This window comes from Saimiri boliviensis, chromosome 16 (genome assembly GCF_048565385.1).
Source record: "Saimiri boliviensis isolate mSaiBol1 chromosome 16, mSaiBol1.pri, whole genome shotgun sequence".
NCBI lineage: Eukaryota > Metazoa > Chordata > Mammalia > Primates > Cebidae > Saimiri > Saimiri boliviensis.
The window spans coordinates 14,763,418-14,780,922 of record NC_133464.1 but is presented as its reverse complement, the minus strand read 5'-3'; the positions used below and the strand labels follow the sequence as shown (position 1 = coordinate 14,780,922).

The following is a 17,505-nucleotide window of genomic DNA, read 5'->3' as shown; positions in this document are numbered from 1 at the left end:
TATTATTATGTTTGGCTTACTCATCTGGAACTTTCTCATCCTTTATGAATCCCAAAAGGTATTGGACTCCCTGTCTGTGGCCACGCCTCATGCCTCCCGTTTTCACGTCTGTGAGAGGGTGGCTGGCTCAAAGAACAAGAACAGCAGTCCACGCGCAGTAACGAACGACGGAAGATGAACATACACTAGACCAGGATTTCTTAGCCTCTGTACTACTGACACTTGGGCGGCCAATTCTTTGTTGTGAGAGGCTGGCCCATGAGTTGTATGATGTTTAGCAAAATTCATGGCCTTAAGCCACTAGATGCCAGTCTCCAGACATTGCCAGATGCCCTCCAGGGAGCAAAATCTCCCCGGGTTGGCCGCACTAGATAGAGGTGCAGCTCTGAGGAACATGGCACAAGATTCCTTGTAAGGACAGGCTGGCTGATGTGAAATCGAACACTCCCACTAATCTGAGCGGGCAGGAAAGCCCCCACATAGCCAGTACAATACTACAGGGTAATCCATAGTCCCTGCAAGAGTTCCTTGGTGGAAGTCTCAGGGACAGGGCAACCCTCCCAAAGGTCCCTGTGATTTTGCAGCACAGTTCTTAGAAATGCAAAGTCAAGTGCTCCCCTTGGCAAAGCCACACACTCTTATGCACAGACTGTCTGCTGCCAGCTCAGTAATTGCCACCTTAGATTTCACTTAAACTTTAAGGCAAGAACCAGGAAGAAGTCAGAGGCTAGAAACGAAATGAGTTTTCTCTCCTCCATTCCCTGGATACTCACGATTGTGAAAAGAGAAAGTTAAAAGTGGAACATTAGGCCTCAATTCTAAATAATTCCTCTTTCTAAGCCTCAGTTTCCTCATCTCCAAAATAAGTACAATAAACTTCAAGGGTTCTAAAATACTTTAAAAAATTTTAGCTTAGGCATTTTTTTTTAAATTCACAGCACCAGTCAACAATTTTTTTTTATAACATCCACAAGTAGTAAGTTTTTAAAAACCCTTAAATCACAACTTTTGATGCTTATTTTACAAACAGACATGGATAAAAACAATTATTTTACTCTTTTGAAGTCTTGGATACAATTTGTTAAATGAAAGACACCATCAACTGCATCTGCAAAGACAATCTGAAGGAAGAGACTTCCCACTGAAGTCAGAACCTTAGATTTTGAAATGCACCCCAGAGACTAACTGATTGCTCAGGGCTGTTGTACTTATAAGCATCTGTCCCCTGGGCCAAAGACATGCAGCAAAACTCTCTTATAAAACAAAAGTAATTACTTCCTACTTTGAAAAATGAAGTTGCCAAATATATTTAGTTTTGCTTTACCTTTTTATTTTTAAAGTCAGTGCCAGAAAACTCAGCTAAAAAGTAACTTAAAGGTCTTTTGACTAAAGAATACAAAGAAAACTCCTACTTGTCCCACCCAAGAAGTTAATTCACTGTCATTGATAAATCACTCTGGCACTCCTTACTTCACAAACACTGTCAATAAACATACTCTGATATAATGAGATTGTTGGTAGTGGTGGCTTTCAGCAGAGGCTGAATTGCCAGCTGAGAGACATTCATGTTAGCTATTGACTGAAAATAATTTTCAGTGAGCATTAAGTGGTGCTGTAGTCTTGATCTTGGGCCCAAATACAGTTTCACGTATTTGACCCTTTTCCTCTTTCTTCTTTTTAAGTGGGGGTGGGTACTGCACAGTGGTTTTTTGTTTTCTTTTTTGTATCCTCTCAAATCACCTTTTAGTGTTTTTTATTTATTTTTCAACGTGGTTTTTAAAATTAGTTACCAATAATTAAAGTTACCAAGGTTTAACCAAAATTCTGTATTTCTGGCATTTTGAGAAACCAGATGATCTGCCACTTTTGAGCTGGGGGTTTTACCTGGTGGTACCAGCTGCAGGTGGGCATCAGATGCCCCCTTTAAATGGGGCACTGGGCTCTAGGACACCCCAGCATTCCCTATTGCTTTGCCACCAGGCCTCTCTCTGTCACTTAATTTATCTCCTTGGTCCCTGCAGACATCTGATTCTGGACCCCTCTCTTCCACTGCTGACCATGAGATAGAAACACGATCTGGACTTACTCTCCCACTGTCATTGGTAGAAAACTGAACAAAACAGATGAAGTAACTGTATTCAGATAGGGGACAACAGTCAGTTTAGTCCTTTCCCTGTGGAAGGGAAAGATACCGGGTGGCTGCCTGGAGGCAGTATCTGGGTCGTGGCACAGGAAGGGGAATCCAAACAGAGCCCTTTTGTCTTGCTGAGTAGAAGACACTGACCAGAGCTGAGGAAGACCAAGGTGGCCAGAATACGCAGGGCAGAGTCTCCAGAATGATGGGAAATAAAACGGCACCAAGATAAGAGAGAGTCCAGCTCCAGAAAGACTCATTAAATCACACATGCATTAGGCATATGTTTTCTATTTACATATTATACCTTATTTTCTATTCATATGTTATACCTTAACAAGAATGCTTGCCAAAAAATAAAATAAAAATCAAGACACAACGACCGAAATTTTGGAACACTAAAGAGAAGACCACAAACAACAGGGATTCCGAATAACATCAGAATCTTCCAAACAGTAGAAACTAGAAGGCAATGGGACACCTTTGAAATTTCAAGGTAAAATGATTTCACTTTGGATTTTATAACCAGCCAAACTATGAGTCAAGTATGAATGCAAAAATAAAGATATGAGCAGATACCCTAATTCTCAAAAAAGTTAACATCTCACACACAGTTCCTCAGGAAGCTGCCGAAGATGTACTCCTCCAAAACGAGAAAGTAGAACAAGAAAGAGGAAGACATAAGATCCTAGAAACAGGAAGCCCAACACAGGAAGGAAGACAGACCAAACATCTAGATGGCAGGTATGCAGGGCAGGGAAAGCAATTTGTCCAGATTAGAAGCGAAAGGAGGGTGCCAGGAGCTAAAATCCTATCTACCAGCATAGGAAGTCATGCGGTCATGCAATGACGTCCAAAATCGATGAATGAATAAACAGCAGTGAACACTTGTGATCTAGCAAGACTGCTATTTCAAGGGAATAGGATGTGAGTGGGTTGGGGGGGTGCAGGGGTGAAGCACTGCCTTTCAGCACTGCTGGGCTGTTTCAACTTGAAGAATGTGTTCCTTGGATGAAAATGCACTTTAATTTTAGGTAAACATGTAAATATACAACAAGTATACCTTTGGTTAAACCAGATAGCTGTGTCACACTGGCCCCACCAATCTCCTTACAGAATCGAGCTACAGGCTAATGTGAAGAGCCACCATGGAGTCATCTGAAGGGAGAATTCTTTGATAATGGTGACTGCATCTTTTGTGAAATGTTGTTAGGAAGACTGTTCATCAGTCACAGAGCCTTCTGTCTGAGGGGACCCTGAGAAAAATGCCTGAATGATCTTCATTCTGAGACTACTTGGGCAGCTTCTGACTAATTGGATTGTCTGTTTCTTATGTGCACTGTGAATTGCGTGACTGAACAGGTCTCCAAGTTGGAAGGCACAGAGCCCAGGTGGTGGCTGACCCACAGCAGGTGTTGGATCTTCAAAACATATGCTTTCTCCTTAACTCTATTTTCTCTCACCCTTATCCCAACCCCCTGGTCATCTTTCTGCTTCCACCCCCCACTTTAAGTTTATGAATTCCCATGTCCTATGTATGCTTGTAAGCTGTGGCCTTAAATCTTCCTGGAAAGTGGCAAGGCTGGATGAATGGAGGGGTGGAGAGATGGATGGATGGATGGATGGATGGATGGATGCACAGACAGACGGATGGATGGACAGATGATGGATGGGGAAACCGGCAACTCTCCTCCAAAGACAATGCTGAAAAGCTATAGAAGGATGCATGCACAACTGTTAGTAGCTCCCTGCAGAAAACAGACAGGAGGAGGGCAGGAGTTCAGAAGGACTTTCATTTTATCTGTATTGTCTGATTTTTTACAATAAAAATACATTCATGTGTTATGTACAATTAACAATAATTTTTAAGGATAAATACATAAGCCCTATGATATAAAAGTACAACAGTCCTGTGATAACAAAACTATCTAATATTGACCAAATGCTTACCATTTTTTGGCAGTGTTCTAAGCTCTTTACATGTGCAATTAACTAACCTTCTCAGTAATCATATTAGGTACTGTCACTATCCCTATTTGACAAATGAAGAAACTGAGGCACAGAGAGGTTAAATAACATCTCCAAAGTTACAGAGCTGGTAAGTGGAGGAGCAGATATTTGAACTCAATCTGTGCTGAAACTTAATCTCTTTAGTGATCTACATAGCCACTGGTACTATAATGCTAGTGATAAAAATAACCACTGAGATACTATGAAGTGTTTTAAATATTTCCCTGCATTGATTCATCCAATGTACTCATTATCATATTAAAGAAACATTCTCATTATCTGAATTAAGTAGTCTGTCAAAAATCACACAGCTATAAAGTGGCTGAGCCAAAGTGCTCCTGCCTGCCACAGTATAATTCTGCCTCTACATTATCTGTGCCATATTCTATAATAATGAAAAACAAGCCTTTCCTCATTTAAAGTTAGATACTTTTCTACCATGCATAGTGCCATTTTGGGAAGTGTTTGCTTAAATCTGCTAATTTACACACAAGCACTATTGCAGATAAGGAAACATGATGGTAAAACTCTTTTCTTATTTACCTGAACCACACCCATACAGGAATCCAGAAATATTGATCCTTTTGGTTCTTTGGAGATCTTTTCATCTTTATAAAAATTCAAATTATAAGATCCATCGCCAAGTTGAATTAGGTGGAAAAATCGTCTCTTAAATGACTGAGAGAAAAAAACACACACAGATATTCTTTTAAAATGAAGAGAGTCACAATCTCTATCAATAACCCACTTATGACTACACACTTACATAAAATCTGTTTCTGTTCTCACTCTAGCTGACCCTCCAGGTCACTGTGGGGTTAAGACTCCCCATCTCATCCAAGAGGATCACTGCATCTCAGTTCTGAGGAGGTGGTTCCCCTAATATCCCCGGGTCATTTTTCTCACCCACAGAATTGGAAATTTTACATAACTACCCAAAAGCTGTGCAGGGACTTCCAATTTGGGATGAAACACAGAAGGATGGAAATTTTCTCTAAATTCCCCAGGGTTTCTTGCTCACAGAATGGGAACTAGTTTTTCCCTCATGATGCTGAATGATTTTCCAGCCTCAGGGTAATGGCACTCACATTTCCTCCTTAATTTTTATCTCCCTGTTCATCTCCCTGCCTCCTTCGTTATCAATCCTGATCTTTCTCTGGTCCCACTTTTCTCCTGAATAGCTTCTTCTATTAGTTAGACTTCTCTCTATGCAACCTTCTCTTCTGTGCAAGTATTTTCTTTTTTCGTCCTCAATTTTTGCTTTACTTGACTTTATTATAGTACATCTCCACAGAAGTGCTCAGGATGGGCATGACACATAGTCCGTTGGTGACATTCTGTGAGGTACCAAGTAACATTTTTCGGTTACTACAGAGAAGAAAGCCTATGTCAGTGACTGCACCTTCACATCAGCCCAGGCACGGTCTCCTTACGCTGGTGGTCAGAAGACAGTGAGGGAAAGTGCGTGGATGGGGCTGTGCTAATGGGGGTGCTATCACCAGGGGAGCATCCTAGAAACCAGACAATGTCTCTTTTGTCAGGAAGAACAGCATGCGCATTCATCTTGAGCATTGTTCTCACACTCTATGGCAGAAAGGGCTTGTGAGAGGGGCGGGCAGAGTGACACACGTCCTCACCCTCATGGTCACGCTGATGGCACTGTTCATGTTGCCTTTGTACAGCCAGCCATGCTTGGTGATTCCACCCTTCTGGGAACCGAGGGAGGCAGCATCCTAGGACAGAAGGAAAACACCACTAGTCAGCCTCCTGTTACTACCTGGGTTACTTGCTGTGAGTCTGGTCAATGGGAAGGTCATTCCTTTTGTGCCAAGTTGTCCATTGCCCCTTTACTGAAGTACCCATTGACACCAATGCCTACAAGTCACATACAAGTCCACTTAGCAATAAAAGAGAGAGACCCACTTACATTTCTGAAAACTTTATTCCATTAAAGGCAAAGCTAGCTCCTGTCCAAATTTTTATTTGTCAGTGTTTAATGGGCCACAAAAGGACATCCCACACTTGACCACTCAAGTTGGAAGGTCTTGCTTGGTTTCATGAAAAAATGTTTTCAAATTACACTCCCCTATAGACAGAGGACAAAAGCACATTCCTGGAAACCTTCCCAGAGGCTTAGTTCAGGGAAAGGTGAATAAAGAAAGGGAGGAAATGTGAGGCAATACAGAAATAAAGTGATGGGGGTAAAGAGGAGAGACAGGCAAGAATGCAAGAGGGATAGAGGGGAAGAAAGGGGGAGTCAGAGAAGTGAAAGGAAAGAGCTGAGAGAAGTGAAGAGACCTGCTTTGCAAGCACAACCACACACCGCAAGACCTGGGTTTAAGGGGGAGTTAACATGGAGCTGCCAGCTGCTGCTACAGATATGTTAAGCACATAATAGTATGTATAACAGAAAGAGGAAAAATACACACATAAATACACACAATCTGTCAAAGCTTTTGGTATCAGACAATTGCAGAAAGACACATCATATGTTTTGTCTTGGACCACCTCAATGATAATATTGGTGGTTTTACTACTGCTATCAATAGCAATAATAGAAATAATTTACCATCTAGGATTTTACAGTTTAGTGTATGCCCCTACATGCAATATTTCCATTGGTCCTCCTGTCACTATTCATGCCAATCAGCTCCAAGTTCCCAATATATTGTTCATTTTGAATTAGCACTAATTTTTCTTAGAATTATTTTTAAAGTGATTTCTAAAAGAATCTGCTACATGCAAATGGCTTGTATTATAGCTCAGTTGACAATTTTTTTAAAAAAGGAAAAACCTAAACTCACAATGGGACGTTCAACCTTCAGTGGGGAGAATGAGAAATGCGGAGATGGGCACCGTCTTTTGTGAGGTTTCCCTCACCCAGTGGGCACACTCTGCCCAATGCCCTACTCTCCTTATATACTTCTTTAGCCATGAGATTTAGTATTTCTGACTATAATGCTAGTGATAAAAATCTTTAGCCATGAGCTTTTCTCTAGGAGTAGGAGGAGTGAACTTGATAAAATCAGACTTCACTGAAAGCAATCATTGAAGAAATAGCCATTTAAATCTAAGGGCTGGCAGTTGTTTCAAGATCTGTTGAAAAACACCCTACATTCAAGGTCTAAGTAATCTTGATATCTTTCAACAATGTAGCCAAATCGGATCCAAGTCTTTGAAAATGGTCTCAGTACAAATAAACACAACCAAGAGAACATGAAATGCTAAGCAGTGAACTTGAAACAAAGACCTTATTCCAATCAATCAAGAACATTAAAAATATTGTTCCCATTTCATGAAACACTTGAATGCCTGTTTTGGCTAAATGTTGGTACTTTTCTAACTAATCTTCTAAGTCTGTAAAATGGATGTTTAAATCCAGAGTGAAAGAGAAGCAACAGCAAGCAGGTATCCCACCTCATCTTTATCGACCTCCTCGTCAACTTCATAGACATGAACTGGAAGTTTATCCAACTTGACCACTTTGCTGTAAAAACAAGAAAGAAAATTTGTTTTACAAATGCCTAGTCAAGGAAGAGGCTTTGCATTTCCTCCTCCATCAGAAGGTCCAGGCTTTACTAAATCCAAAGATGGCCCGGCTTCTTTACTCAGATAAAGAACAAAACCATCTATGTACTTGCTTTTCAAGGTGGATAAGCCAAGAGACTTGAGTAAGAAAACTCCAAAAAGTGATGTGGAAAAGACAGCATAGCTTCTGGGAAGTTAGCAGGCATTTTAAAAATAAGAAAGTGGATTAGTTTTTAATAAACAACGACCTGGTAAAATAACTTTTAATACAAAGTTTATGAGAAAAAAAAAGAAGATTGAGTTGTTGCATTGAAAGTGACTAACGGTGGTGGTATTAACCACAACAAAAACAAGACACCGATATCAACGGCAGCTTGCATTTACTCAGCGGGGTTTAGGTGCCAGGCCCTGTGCACCTCTCATGTGCCACCTCATTTAATCCTTTAATGATGGTGACTGTTGTTGAGGCCATTTAATAATGAGGAAACTCAGGCTTACAGAGGGCAGAGTTGTCCCAGGCAGAACATAGAATCTGTGTTCTTCGCCACTGTTACCATTCTCCCTCTCTTTCTCATCACACATTTGGAAATTCTTATTAGTGTTAAAAGGGAAAATGTACCCCCAGTCTATTAGATAGTAAGTACACGACATCACATAGTCTGGTATCTTTCAACCCTGAGACTATGAACAAAATGATCAACAAAGATGGGTTAAGCCAATCCAATGGGAAGAATTCAAAAATCCCAAAGGGAGGATTGGGTAAATATAGAATTAAAGAGCATACCCATCTGGAGAAGATAACGCTAGGAGGGAGTGTTCCCGGCTGAGGTTTAAAGAGGCAATCGGGGAACTGGCTGAACACTCTTAAGGAGTGGCAAAGCCACACAAGGAGGGAAAACAAACAGCTAGCTCCACTGAGAACAGCATAAAAGGTTCCAGCTCAAAGATTTAACACACACAAAGAAAAATGCATTAATCAGGCCTCAAGTAATATTTTCATTGGTGATGGTTAGTTTTAAAACATAATCCATCACTAGCTGCTTTCAATTTTCATAATCAAGTATACTTCAATTTGCCAACTGCTATGGTTTGGATATAGTTTTTATTCCCACCAAAACTCAGATTGAAATTCGGTCCCCAATATTGCATTTCTGGGCCTAGTGGGTCATGGGGCGAAATGCTTGGTGCTGTTCTCACAGTAATGAGTAAATTCTTGTTCCTGTCAGGATGGAAGTACTTGTTGCTGAAATGGATTAGTAACCAAGAGAATGGGTTGTTATAAAGTGAGGCTCCTCCTCCTCTTTGGTCTCTCTTCACAAGTGCCAGCTTTCCCTTTGACCTTCTCCTTCATGTTTTGAAGCAGCACAAAACTCCTCACCAGAGGCTGAGGAGAAGCATGTGCTATGCTTCTTGTACAACCTGAAGAATCATGAGCGAAATAAATCAATTTTCTTGGACGGGTGCAGTGGCTCACGCTTGTAATCCCAGCACTTTGGGAGGCCAAGTCAGGTGGATCACCTGAGGTTAGGAGTTTGAGACCAGCCTGGCCAACATGGTAAAACCCCATGTCTACTAAAAATACAACAATTAGCTGGGTGTGGTAGTGCTTGCCTGTAATCCCAGCTACTCAGGAGGCTGAGGCAGGAAAATTGCATGAACATGGGAAGTAGAGGTTGCAGTGAGCTGATGTACTCCTACCTGGGTGACAGAGCAAGACTCTATCTCAAGAAAATAAATAAAAATAAATAAATAAATCTCTTTTCTTTATAAATTACCCAGTCTCAGGCATTCCTTTAAAGCAACACAAAATGGACTAACACACCAACTGTGTCATTTCAGGATGTACCCTTTAATAACAGATGGTCTCTCAAGGCAATACCTACCTACCCTGATTCAGTTAACCACCACTATTCATTCTAAACACACTTGCTTTTGGTATAGTCTAGAATAAGTTAATACTTTAAAGGAGGTTAAAAAAAAAATCTAACTGGGAAAATGCTTGTTTCTTGATTTACATTTTTTTTAAAACATAAAAGTTATTCAATGTAAAATGTTCTTTATAAGTATCTTCCTCAAAATATTCTTTTCAAGGAAAAAATATACTGCAGCATATTTCAGTACACTTATTTCTTAGTGAAAAAATTTCACTTATTTATGGTTTTTTTATCAGTGGTACCCTGAAAAGAATCACTGGATATATGAAACCATCCACATGTTTATTACTACTTATCAATGGCAAAGTAGAATATTTGAGTCTTACAATCAAAGGTCCTGTAAACAATAGTTACACCGCATACACATAAACCATCTAGAAATATTTTCTCCAGTTACTCTGATTGCATATGAAGTTACATACCTCTCCTCAAGCATTTCAAGTACAAAGACTTTTCCCTATGTGTATAACATAGTTTACTCACTTCGGAAGCTGTCGAAACTCTCCTGAGTAATCTTCATATTTATAGTTCACAAGGTGCCAGTCAGAATTATAGGTTTTGATGCACTATTGAAGGGGGATTTTAAAAACAGAAAATAAAAAACAGAAAGATACGTGATGATTTTTTAGAAAACACTTGGGAAAGATTCTGAAGGCATACCCATACAAACATCAAAAAAATTCTTTCCGTCAACGAGTTAATGCCTGAACTTCCACCACCAGAGACTCCTCTGAAGCTTGAGACTTTGAAGCACTGAAACATTATCTTTGGGGGCAGTATCACTTTAAGTTATCATCATTAATGATCTGAGAGCAGATTTTACAAGGAGACAACTTGACCTAACCTTGTAACATTTACGTAACAATGAACTATTTCAGACTAAGCACCTAGTTCTTAAGAAGCCATATGGCCTCTACTGGGAGATGACAGTGAATAGAATGCATGAACTTAAAGACACTTTCATGGTATTTACTAACATTAGAACTAGCTCTGTTAGTTAATATTGAACTTAAAGACGCTTTCATGCTATTTACTAATATCAGAACTAGCTCTGTTAGTTAATATTGAACTTAAAGACGCTTTCATGGTATTTACTTATATTAGAACTAGCTCTGTTAGTTGATATCATCATATAAATTTCCCCCCAGTTTTTCTTTCCATTCATAAAGGAGTAAAATAATTAGGAAAAAGATTTGGATTTCAATTAACATTAGCACCATGACATTTTCATCTCTGTGTGTGTACAGAATATTTAATGTAGTCCTCAACTGCCAAAGATTCTCTTAGTGAACTAACCTACACAGACTGCATTCAAACCACCTTGCCACATGACAGATTCAACAGGCTAGCCTGGTGTCTGTCATTCATTTATCCATGAAGGTCCTCCAGCAGTGCATACAGCCTAAGATTATAATGCCACATCCACCAGATCTTCAAATATGAATGAGTCAAAATCAAAAGGAAAACTATTTTAGTTAAAAGCAGCTTAGTTCAAACAATCTGTACAGTCAGCACTTGACTATGTATGTGTCGACTTCAGTGTATGAAAAAAAGCATGAGTGAATCAGTGAAAATATAGGTAGATAAATGTATTTATGCCTTATCTAGTTTATTTGACTCTGGCTATAACTAACATGAACAACATTTCTACTATCAGCCTTTTTATCTGTGTCATAGGCTATGCCTGAAGGCCTTCTGAAGCAAACTCCCCTCCACCTCCAAACTCATGAAAATAATAATTCCAACAGCAGCAAGCGATGACTTTGTGCCGGGCTCTACAATAAGCACTTTACTGGCAAGGGTGTGATGCGAAGGTAAGTTTTTAAAAATTATTCTGAGAGGTAGAATAAATAGCAGAGAAGGGCTAAGAGCAGAGTCAGATTTTAGAGCTGACCAATGTTTCAGTTTTTTTTACGATGTAGTTAACGAATATTTTAAAACACTATTTTATCCTTGAAAATGATTTTTTTTTTTATTTCTCAAAGCATTTTCACATTTAGAGTATCATACACTCACAATCCAAACTGCATTCTAAAACCAATCAGATTTCAGAATGACCCATAGTTTTAGGTTTTCCCACTACTGCCTCGTGTCCACTGGCACGGCTAAGTAGTCACGCCTGACCATGTACAACACAGTCTTGTGGGCATGCTCCTATTAATCTTCAGAGAGCCACAGCGGAATTTCATCAAGCACTGCAGCTCAAGTTGTACCACCAAGAATCTTGCAGGACATTAAAGCTATTCTGAAATATAAGATGTACCTGTCAAATTAAAAGCTAAATAAGCCAGCATAAATTTGTATATTATAAATGCATTTATAAATGAAGCCCAAATTTTAATACCTTAGGCATTAAAATGGGGAAAACAATTTAATTTTATTACATTCAAATATTTATAATTATAAGGAATTGCACATACGAAAAACACTCCACAGTGAATCTGGCTAAGTATTTAGAAATTCGTTGATTTAACAAGCCATTGTTGATCATCTATGTAGCAGCCACTGGCTGAATTCCAAAGCAGAAGCACTGAATTAGGCAAGCAACCACCACACCTGTGGGGATATGGAAAGTCTAGGAGATAAGGCGTCCCATCAGAAACCCAGATCCAGAGAACTGTGCCTCCAAAAACACAGAAATGTGACTGACATTTCAAACTTGTGAAATTCAATAATATTTTGAAGTTACACTCAAAGGTTTTTGAAGTTTTTTTTTTTTTTTTTTTTTTTTTTTTTTTCTGTTTTGTTTTGCTTTGTTTTAAGCCATTAGGTCATTCTCTGGATGAGAGGATGAAGAGGAAATAATGTTCACTCCACCCAAGTGGAAGGGTCCCAAAAGTATTTAGTTATGTTGGCTCTAGCAGCACAGAATGAAGCAGCCATTTCTCAACTTGCAGTGATTAAATAACTTAATGGAGAATTCTCCCTCAAAAAAACATACTTTTTTAATCAACTAGGAGAACTGAGTTAGCAATTAACAATTTTGCCACATGCTTTAAAACATAGGTCAACAAATTTTCTGTGCAAAAGGCAAGATCGTACATATTTTCAGCTTTGAGAGTTACATTATATCTGTTACAATTACATAGCTTTGAGTTGCATGGTGACAGTAGATATAGGCAATATGTAAACAAATGTGCTTGCCTGCTTTACAATAAAACTTTATTTACAAAAATAGGCTACAATCGGATTTTGCTTGCAGGTCATAGTTTGCTACCATCTGCCTTAAAAAGGCATTTATAACTACATACATTCACAAACATATCTTGCTGTATTTGTCTGGAATTAAGTTTACTAATATAGTGGCAAAGGAGGTAAAAGAGGAAGTTACCTTTTCAGAAAGATGAGAAAACACACCTTAAAAATTTTAAATTTTATATTTAATTTTTTAAAAATCTCAATGGAAATTTCATATTGTTATTTAATTGGTCTTTATTTATAAAAGTATACACAGCTTTCTTATAGTAAGCAATTTTATTGACAGGCATATTTATAATCTAAATATCAACTAGAAAAACCAAGATTAGAAAATCATTATTTTTAAATAAAGGAGCACTTAAAGAAACAAAATTAAAACACCTAATTATTCCTTCCTACCTAAAATTACTTGGAGGAAAAAACAAACACTCCAAGGGAAAAACTAAAGCAAGCAGCCTAAATTGCAGTAATTTGTCTTTCTGGCCAGGCACAGTGGCTCATGCCACTAATCCCAGCACTTTGGGAGGCCAAGATCGCTTGAGGTCAGGAGGTTGAGACCAGCCTGGCCAATGTGGTGAAAACCCGTTCCTACTAAAAATACAAAAATTAGCTGGGCATGGTGGCACATGCGTGTAATCCCAGCTACTCAGGAGGTTAAGGCAGGAGAACCACTTGAACTCAGGAGAGGCAGAGGTTGCAGTAAGCTGAGATTGCTCCAAAGCACTCTAACCTAGACAACTGAGCAAGACTTTGTCTCAAAAAATAAATAAGTAAATAATTTATCTTTCCTCCATAATATAATTTTTATTTGTGTGCTCAAATAGAAGTAATACTAATCAATGTCTCTTGATTAGCAATACATATAGCCCTGCTTATTATCAGCTAGTACTTCATGAATACTAAACTAGTCAAAATTAACTTGCAAATATAAATACATAAATGAAATAAATGATACATAAATGTGTGTGTTGTCCTTAAAACAGTATTAGTAACAAGGCCTCCAACAGATTTCCAGTGAATTCATTTACAAGTTACTGCTTATTTCAAGCCCATGAGATAAACTCTGTAGAATTCACTTTTTGTAGTCAGATATAGCCCCTTCCAAATAAATTTTAAAAAATAATAAAAATGTAAAAAAGAAATAGCCCCTGTGGACATTTTTGTCAGTTTCAGAGTCGGAAAACTTCACATTATTCTCCTATTTGAACTTCCACCATAAAAATATAATTAGTCCACTGACACTTCGTTGAAAATTTTGAAAGTTAAAGAAAAGGAGGCAGTTAGAGGAAAATGACTTTAAAATGTAAAACAATGCAAGAAAGAGCCTTACCTCTGTAACAAATAAGCTCTGTGCTTCCTCTTCCGCCTTCGCAGGCACTGTTGAGCATATGTATCGACCCTGCCGTCTTAGGATGGCCGTCTGGAAATAAAAACATGAGGAAAAGCCTTGGGTAAGTTAAGGAGGCAGGTGCCAGCCTCAGAGTGCAGCTGTGTGCCCTGCAGCTGGGCCTGGCACCCATAGAGTCCATCCAATTTTCCCCAGCCAGTGCAGCTGCCTCCTTGGGTCACACACAACAGATTCCATTTGGCAACCTCAAGTTCCAAAGTCAGGCTGGGTCACAGCTCTTGCTTCTTTCTGAATCAAGCACCCACGGATCCCTCCAGCCAGCCCCTCCTGCAGGGTAGAGGCCCCTTTCAAAGTCTGTTAACACCCCACCCCCAAGTGCTTGATCTAGTCCTATGACATAACATCTTACTTGCCTTCACTGCCTTTTTTACACACAACAGAAATTTACCAGTTTAAACATTTTGAAGTGTACAGTTCAGTGGCATTAAGTACATTCACACAATCGTGCAACCATCACCACCACCCATCTCTTGTCATTTACATCTGGTTCTTGTTCACTGCCACATCCCCAGTGCCTAAGAGCATAGATAACTAGACACACAGAAGGTCCTCAGTCAGTAATTATTAAATGAATCTATGAGCTGTGAATGCTACCTCCCCTCCAAGGAACATTAGAACCGTTCTTGTTTGCCAGGCTTAAATGCTTGTTTTAAATAAAATGACAGGGGTAAGATCCTGTATACCTCAATAACTGGGCTTCAGGTTTCATTTTCTTTTTTCTTTTTAATTTTTTTGAGACAGAGTCTCTCTCTGCTGCCCAGGCTGGAGTGCAGTGGCATGATCTCGGCTCATTACAATCTCTGCCTCCTGAGTTCAAGTGATTCTCATGCTTCAGCCTCCTGAGTAGCTGGGACTATAGGCATGCACCACCACACCTGACTAATTTTTGTACTTTTTTAGGAGAGATGGGATTTCACCATGTTGCCCAGGGTGGTCTAAAACTCCTGAACTCAAGCAATCCACCTGCTTCAGATTCCCAAAGCATTAGGATTACAGGTGTGAGCCACCACACTTGGCCTTATTCTTTAAATAGAGATGGGGTTTCATCATGTTGCCCAGGCTAGTCTCAAACTCCTGGGCTCAAGCAATCTTCCACCTGACCTCCCAAAGTGCTGGAATTACAGGTGTGAGCCACCATGCCTGGCCTTCAGGTTTCAGAAAGAACCACTCTAGCTTTTTTCTCCCATGGACTATAACCCTTAGGTAATGTTAACAAGATCATAGTCAGCCAGGTGTGGTGGCTCACGCCCATAATCCCAGCACTTTGGGAGGCTGAGGCAGGTGGATCACTTGAGGTCAGGAGTTCGAGACCAGCCTGGCCAACATGGTGAAACCCTGTCTCTACTAAAAAAGCAAAAATATTAGTCAGGCATGGTGGCACATACCTGTAATCCCAGCTACTCAGAAGACTGATGCAGGAGAATCACCTGAAGCCGAGAGGCGGAGGTTGCAGTGAGCTGAGATCGTGCCACTGCACTCCAGTCTGGGCAACAGAATGAGACTCCATCTCAAAAAACAAAAACAAAAACAAAAACAAACAAGCAAACAAAATAGATCACAGTCATTAGAGCAGCATACAAGCAAACACTTTGTTAACAGAATCTATCCTGTTGGCTCGTCATGGCAAATGACTACGCCAGGATCTCACAACCTTCGTCCTGGCACTTTCCCTTCTTCTTTTGGTTGGAGGTGGCACTGGGTCAAACCTCTGCTCCCTTATCCTCCAGCCCAGGTGGAGAACTTTAGGGCATGTGTTTTGTGTACAATTTAATTTTACTTCCTGCCTGCATTTTCTCTCTGCTGTGCTGCTTCACCTATATTTAAGCTTTTCTTCCCCTGTGTCTATCTTTGAAAGTAATCTTAAAGGCTATTTTTAGAATAAGGACCCCCATTCTAAAGGAATGGAAGAAATGAATTCTGTTCTTCACCAAAGTCCTTGGCAGGTAAATTATTCATTCCTTCAGCCTCCTGGGATGTTTATTACACATATGTTCTTGTGAAATGCCACAGAGATGAGTGACCATAAGCATGGAAGAGAGGCACAAGCTGTTCAAAAAGCTACAAAGCAATACACTATCTATATACAGACTGTCACAACTGTTATGAAAGGGATGCTATCAGTAAAGGGGGATGATTTATGAAATTCTGTATACTTCAAAAAAGTATACATTCTATGTTCCCACTTACTGTGTCCTGATCTTGATTTATCTGGGTCTTTCAAGATTTTTGAAACTAATTATCATACTTTTAAAACATTCATGAAATAGCTCATGTCAAGAAATAGGACTATTAGGGTCACTTCTAGGCCATTCTTCATCCTAACATTAGGAAGAAAAAATCTATGACAAAAATTTCCCAATAGAATAACCAACTCAAGAAACTTTAATTATGGGACACTTTTCCAAACACCTCTCTAAGGTGAGAAAAGTAATAGGAAATAGATCTTTTTAATTCTTGTATATTAAAGTCCCATTATGTTCTTACTTGGAAAAAAAAATAACATTAAATTATTAAAGAGAGGCCTGAATTGTTCTTTTTCCTTCATGTAAGTTCCACAGAAGGAGAGAAACCTGAGTTTTAACAGATAAGAGAGCATAATGTTGCTCATTTTAAAATTAGGTTTACACATGAATCATTACTGATCAATTCCTAGCCTTGATTTTGACAAAAAATGGTTTTCTGACCAGAGCCCTTTTTCTCTCCCAGAGACATCATCCAAATAAACTAAACTGGATGTGCTTCTTTAGTACATATGCAGCATAAGTGCTATTTTTTCGTGCATGTCTTGAACCACACACTATTCGATCTCTTTCAGATAATCTCCAAAATGGCTGCTGTCCTTCCTCATCTATGCGTAGTGCTCCATACACCAAAAGGCACAGTCTGTATCCCCTTTACCTGAATCTGGGCTGGCTTTCACCAACAAAATGAGGCAGAAGAAATGGTGACCAGTTCTAAACCTAGCCTTTGTTTTGTTTGTTTGTTTCTTTGAGACACTATCTCATTCAGTCGCCCGGGAAGGAGTGCAGTGAGGCAATCATAGCTCACTGTAGCCTCAACCTCCTGGGCTCAAGTGATCCTCCCATGTCAGTCTCCCAAGTAGCTGGGACTACAGGCATGACCTACCATGCCTGGATAATTTTTATATTTTTTATAGAGATGGGGTCTCACCATTTTGTCCAGGCTGGTCTTGAATTCCTGGGTTCAAGCAATGCCCCCACCTCAGTCTCCCAAAGTGCTGGGATTATAGGCATAAGCCAACGCACCAGACCTAAACCTAGCCTTAAAAAAAA

General features: G+C 39.5%; 1 protein-coding gene across 31 annotated transcripts in view; it reads right to left on the bottom strand.

Annotated features, from left to right (window-relative positions):
- DOCK9 (dedicator of cytokinesis 9) overlaps positions 1-17,505 on the bottom strand; it is a 294,205-nt gene that overhangs the window by 125,463 nt on the left and 151,237 nt on the right. For all 31 annotated transcript variants that reach the window (XM_074387504.1, XM_074387512.1, XM_074387508.1 and 28 more), the window contains exons 3-7: positions 14,135-14,224; positions 10,090-10,172; positions 7,562-7,631; positions 5,782-5,877; positions 4,688-4,822 (exon numbers count right to left, since the gene is read on the bottom strand). In XM_074387504.1, coding sequence (XP_074243605.1) covers positions 4,688-4,822; positions 5,782-5,877; positions 7,562-7,631; positions 10,090-10,172; positions 14,135-14,224 — 474 coding nt within the window. The remainder of the gene's footprint in view (positions 1-4,687; positions 4,823-5,781; positions 5,878-7,561; positions 7,632-10,089; positions 10,173-14,134; positions 14,225-17,505) is intronic.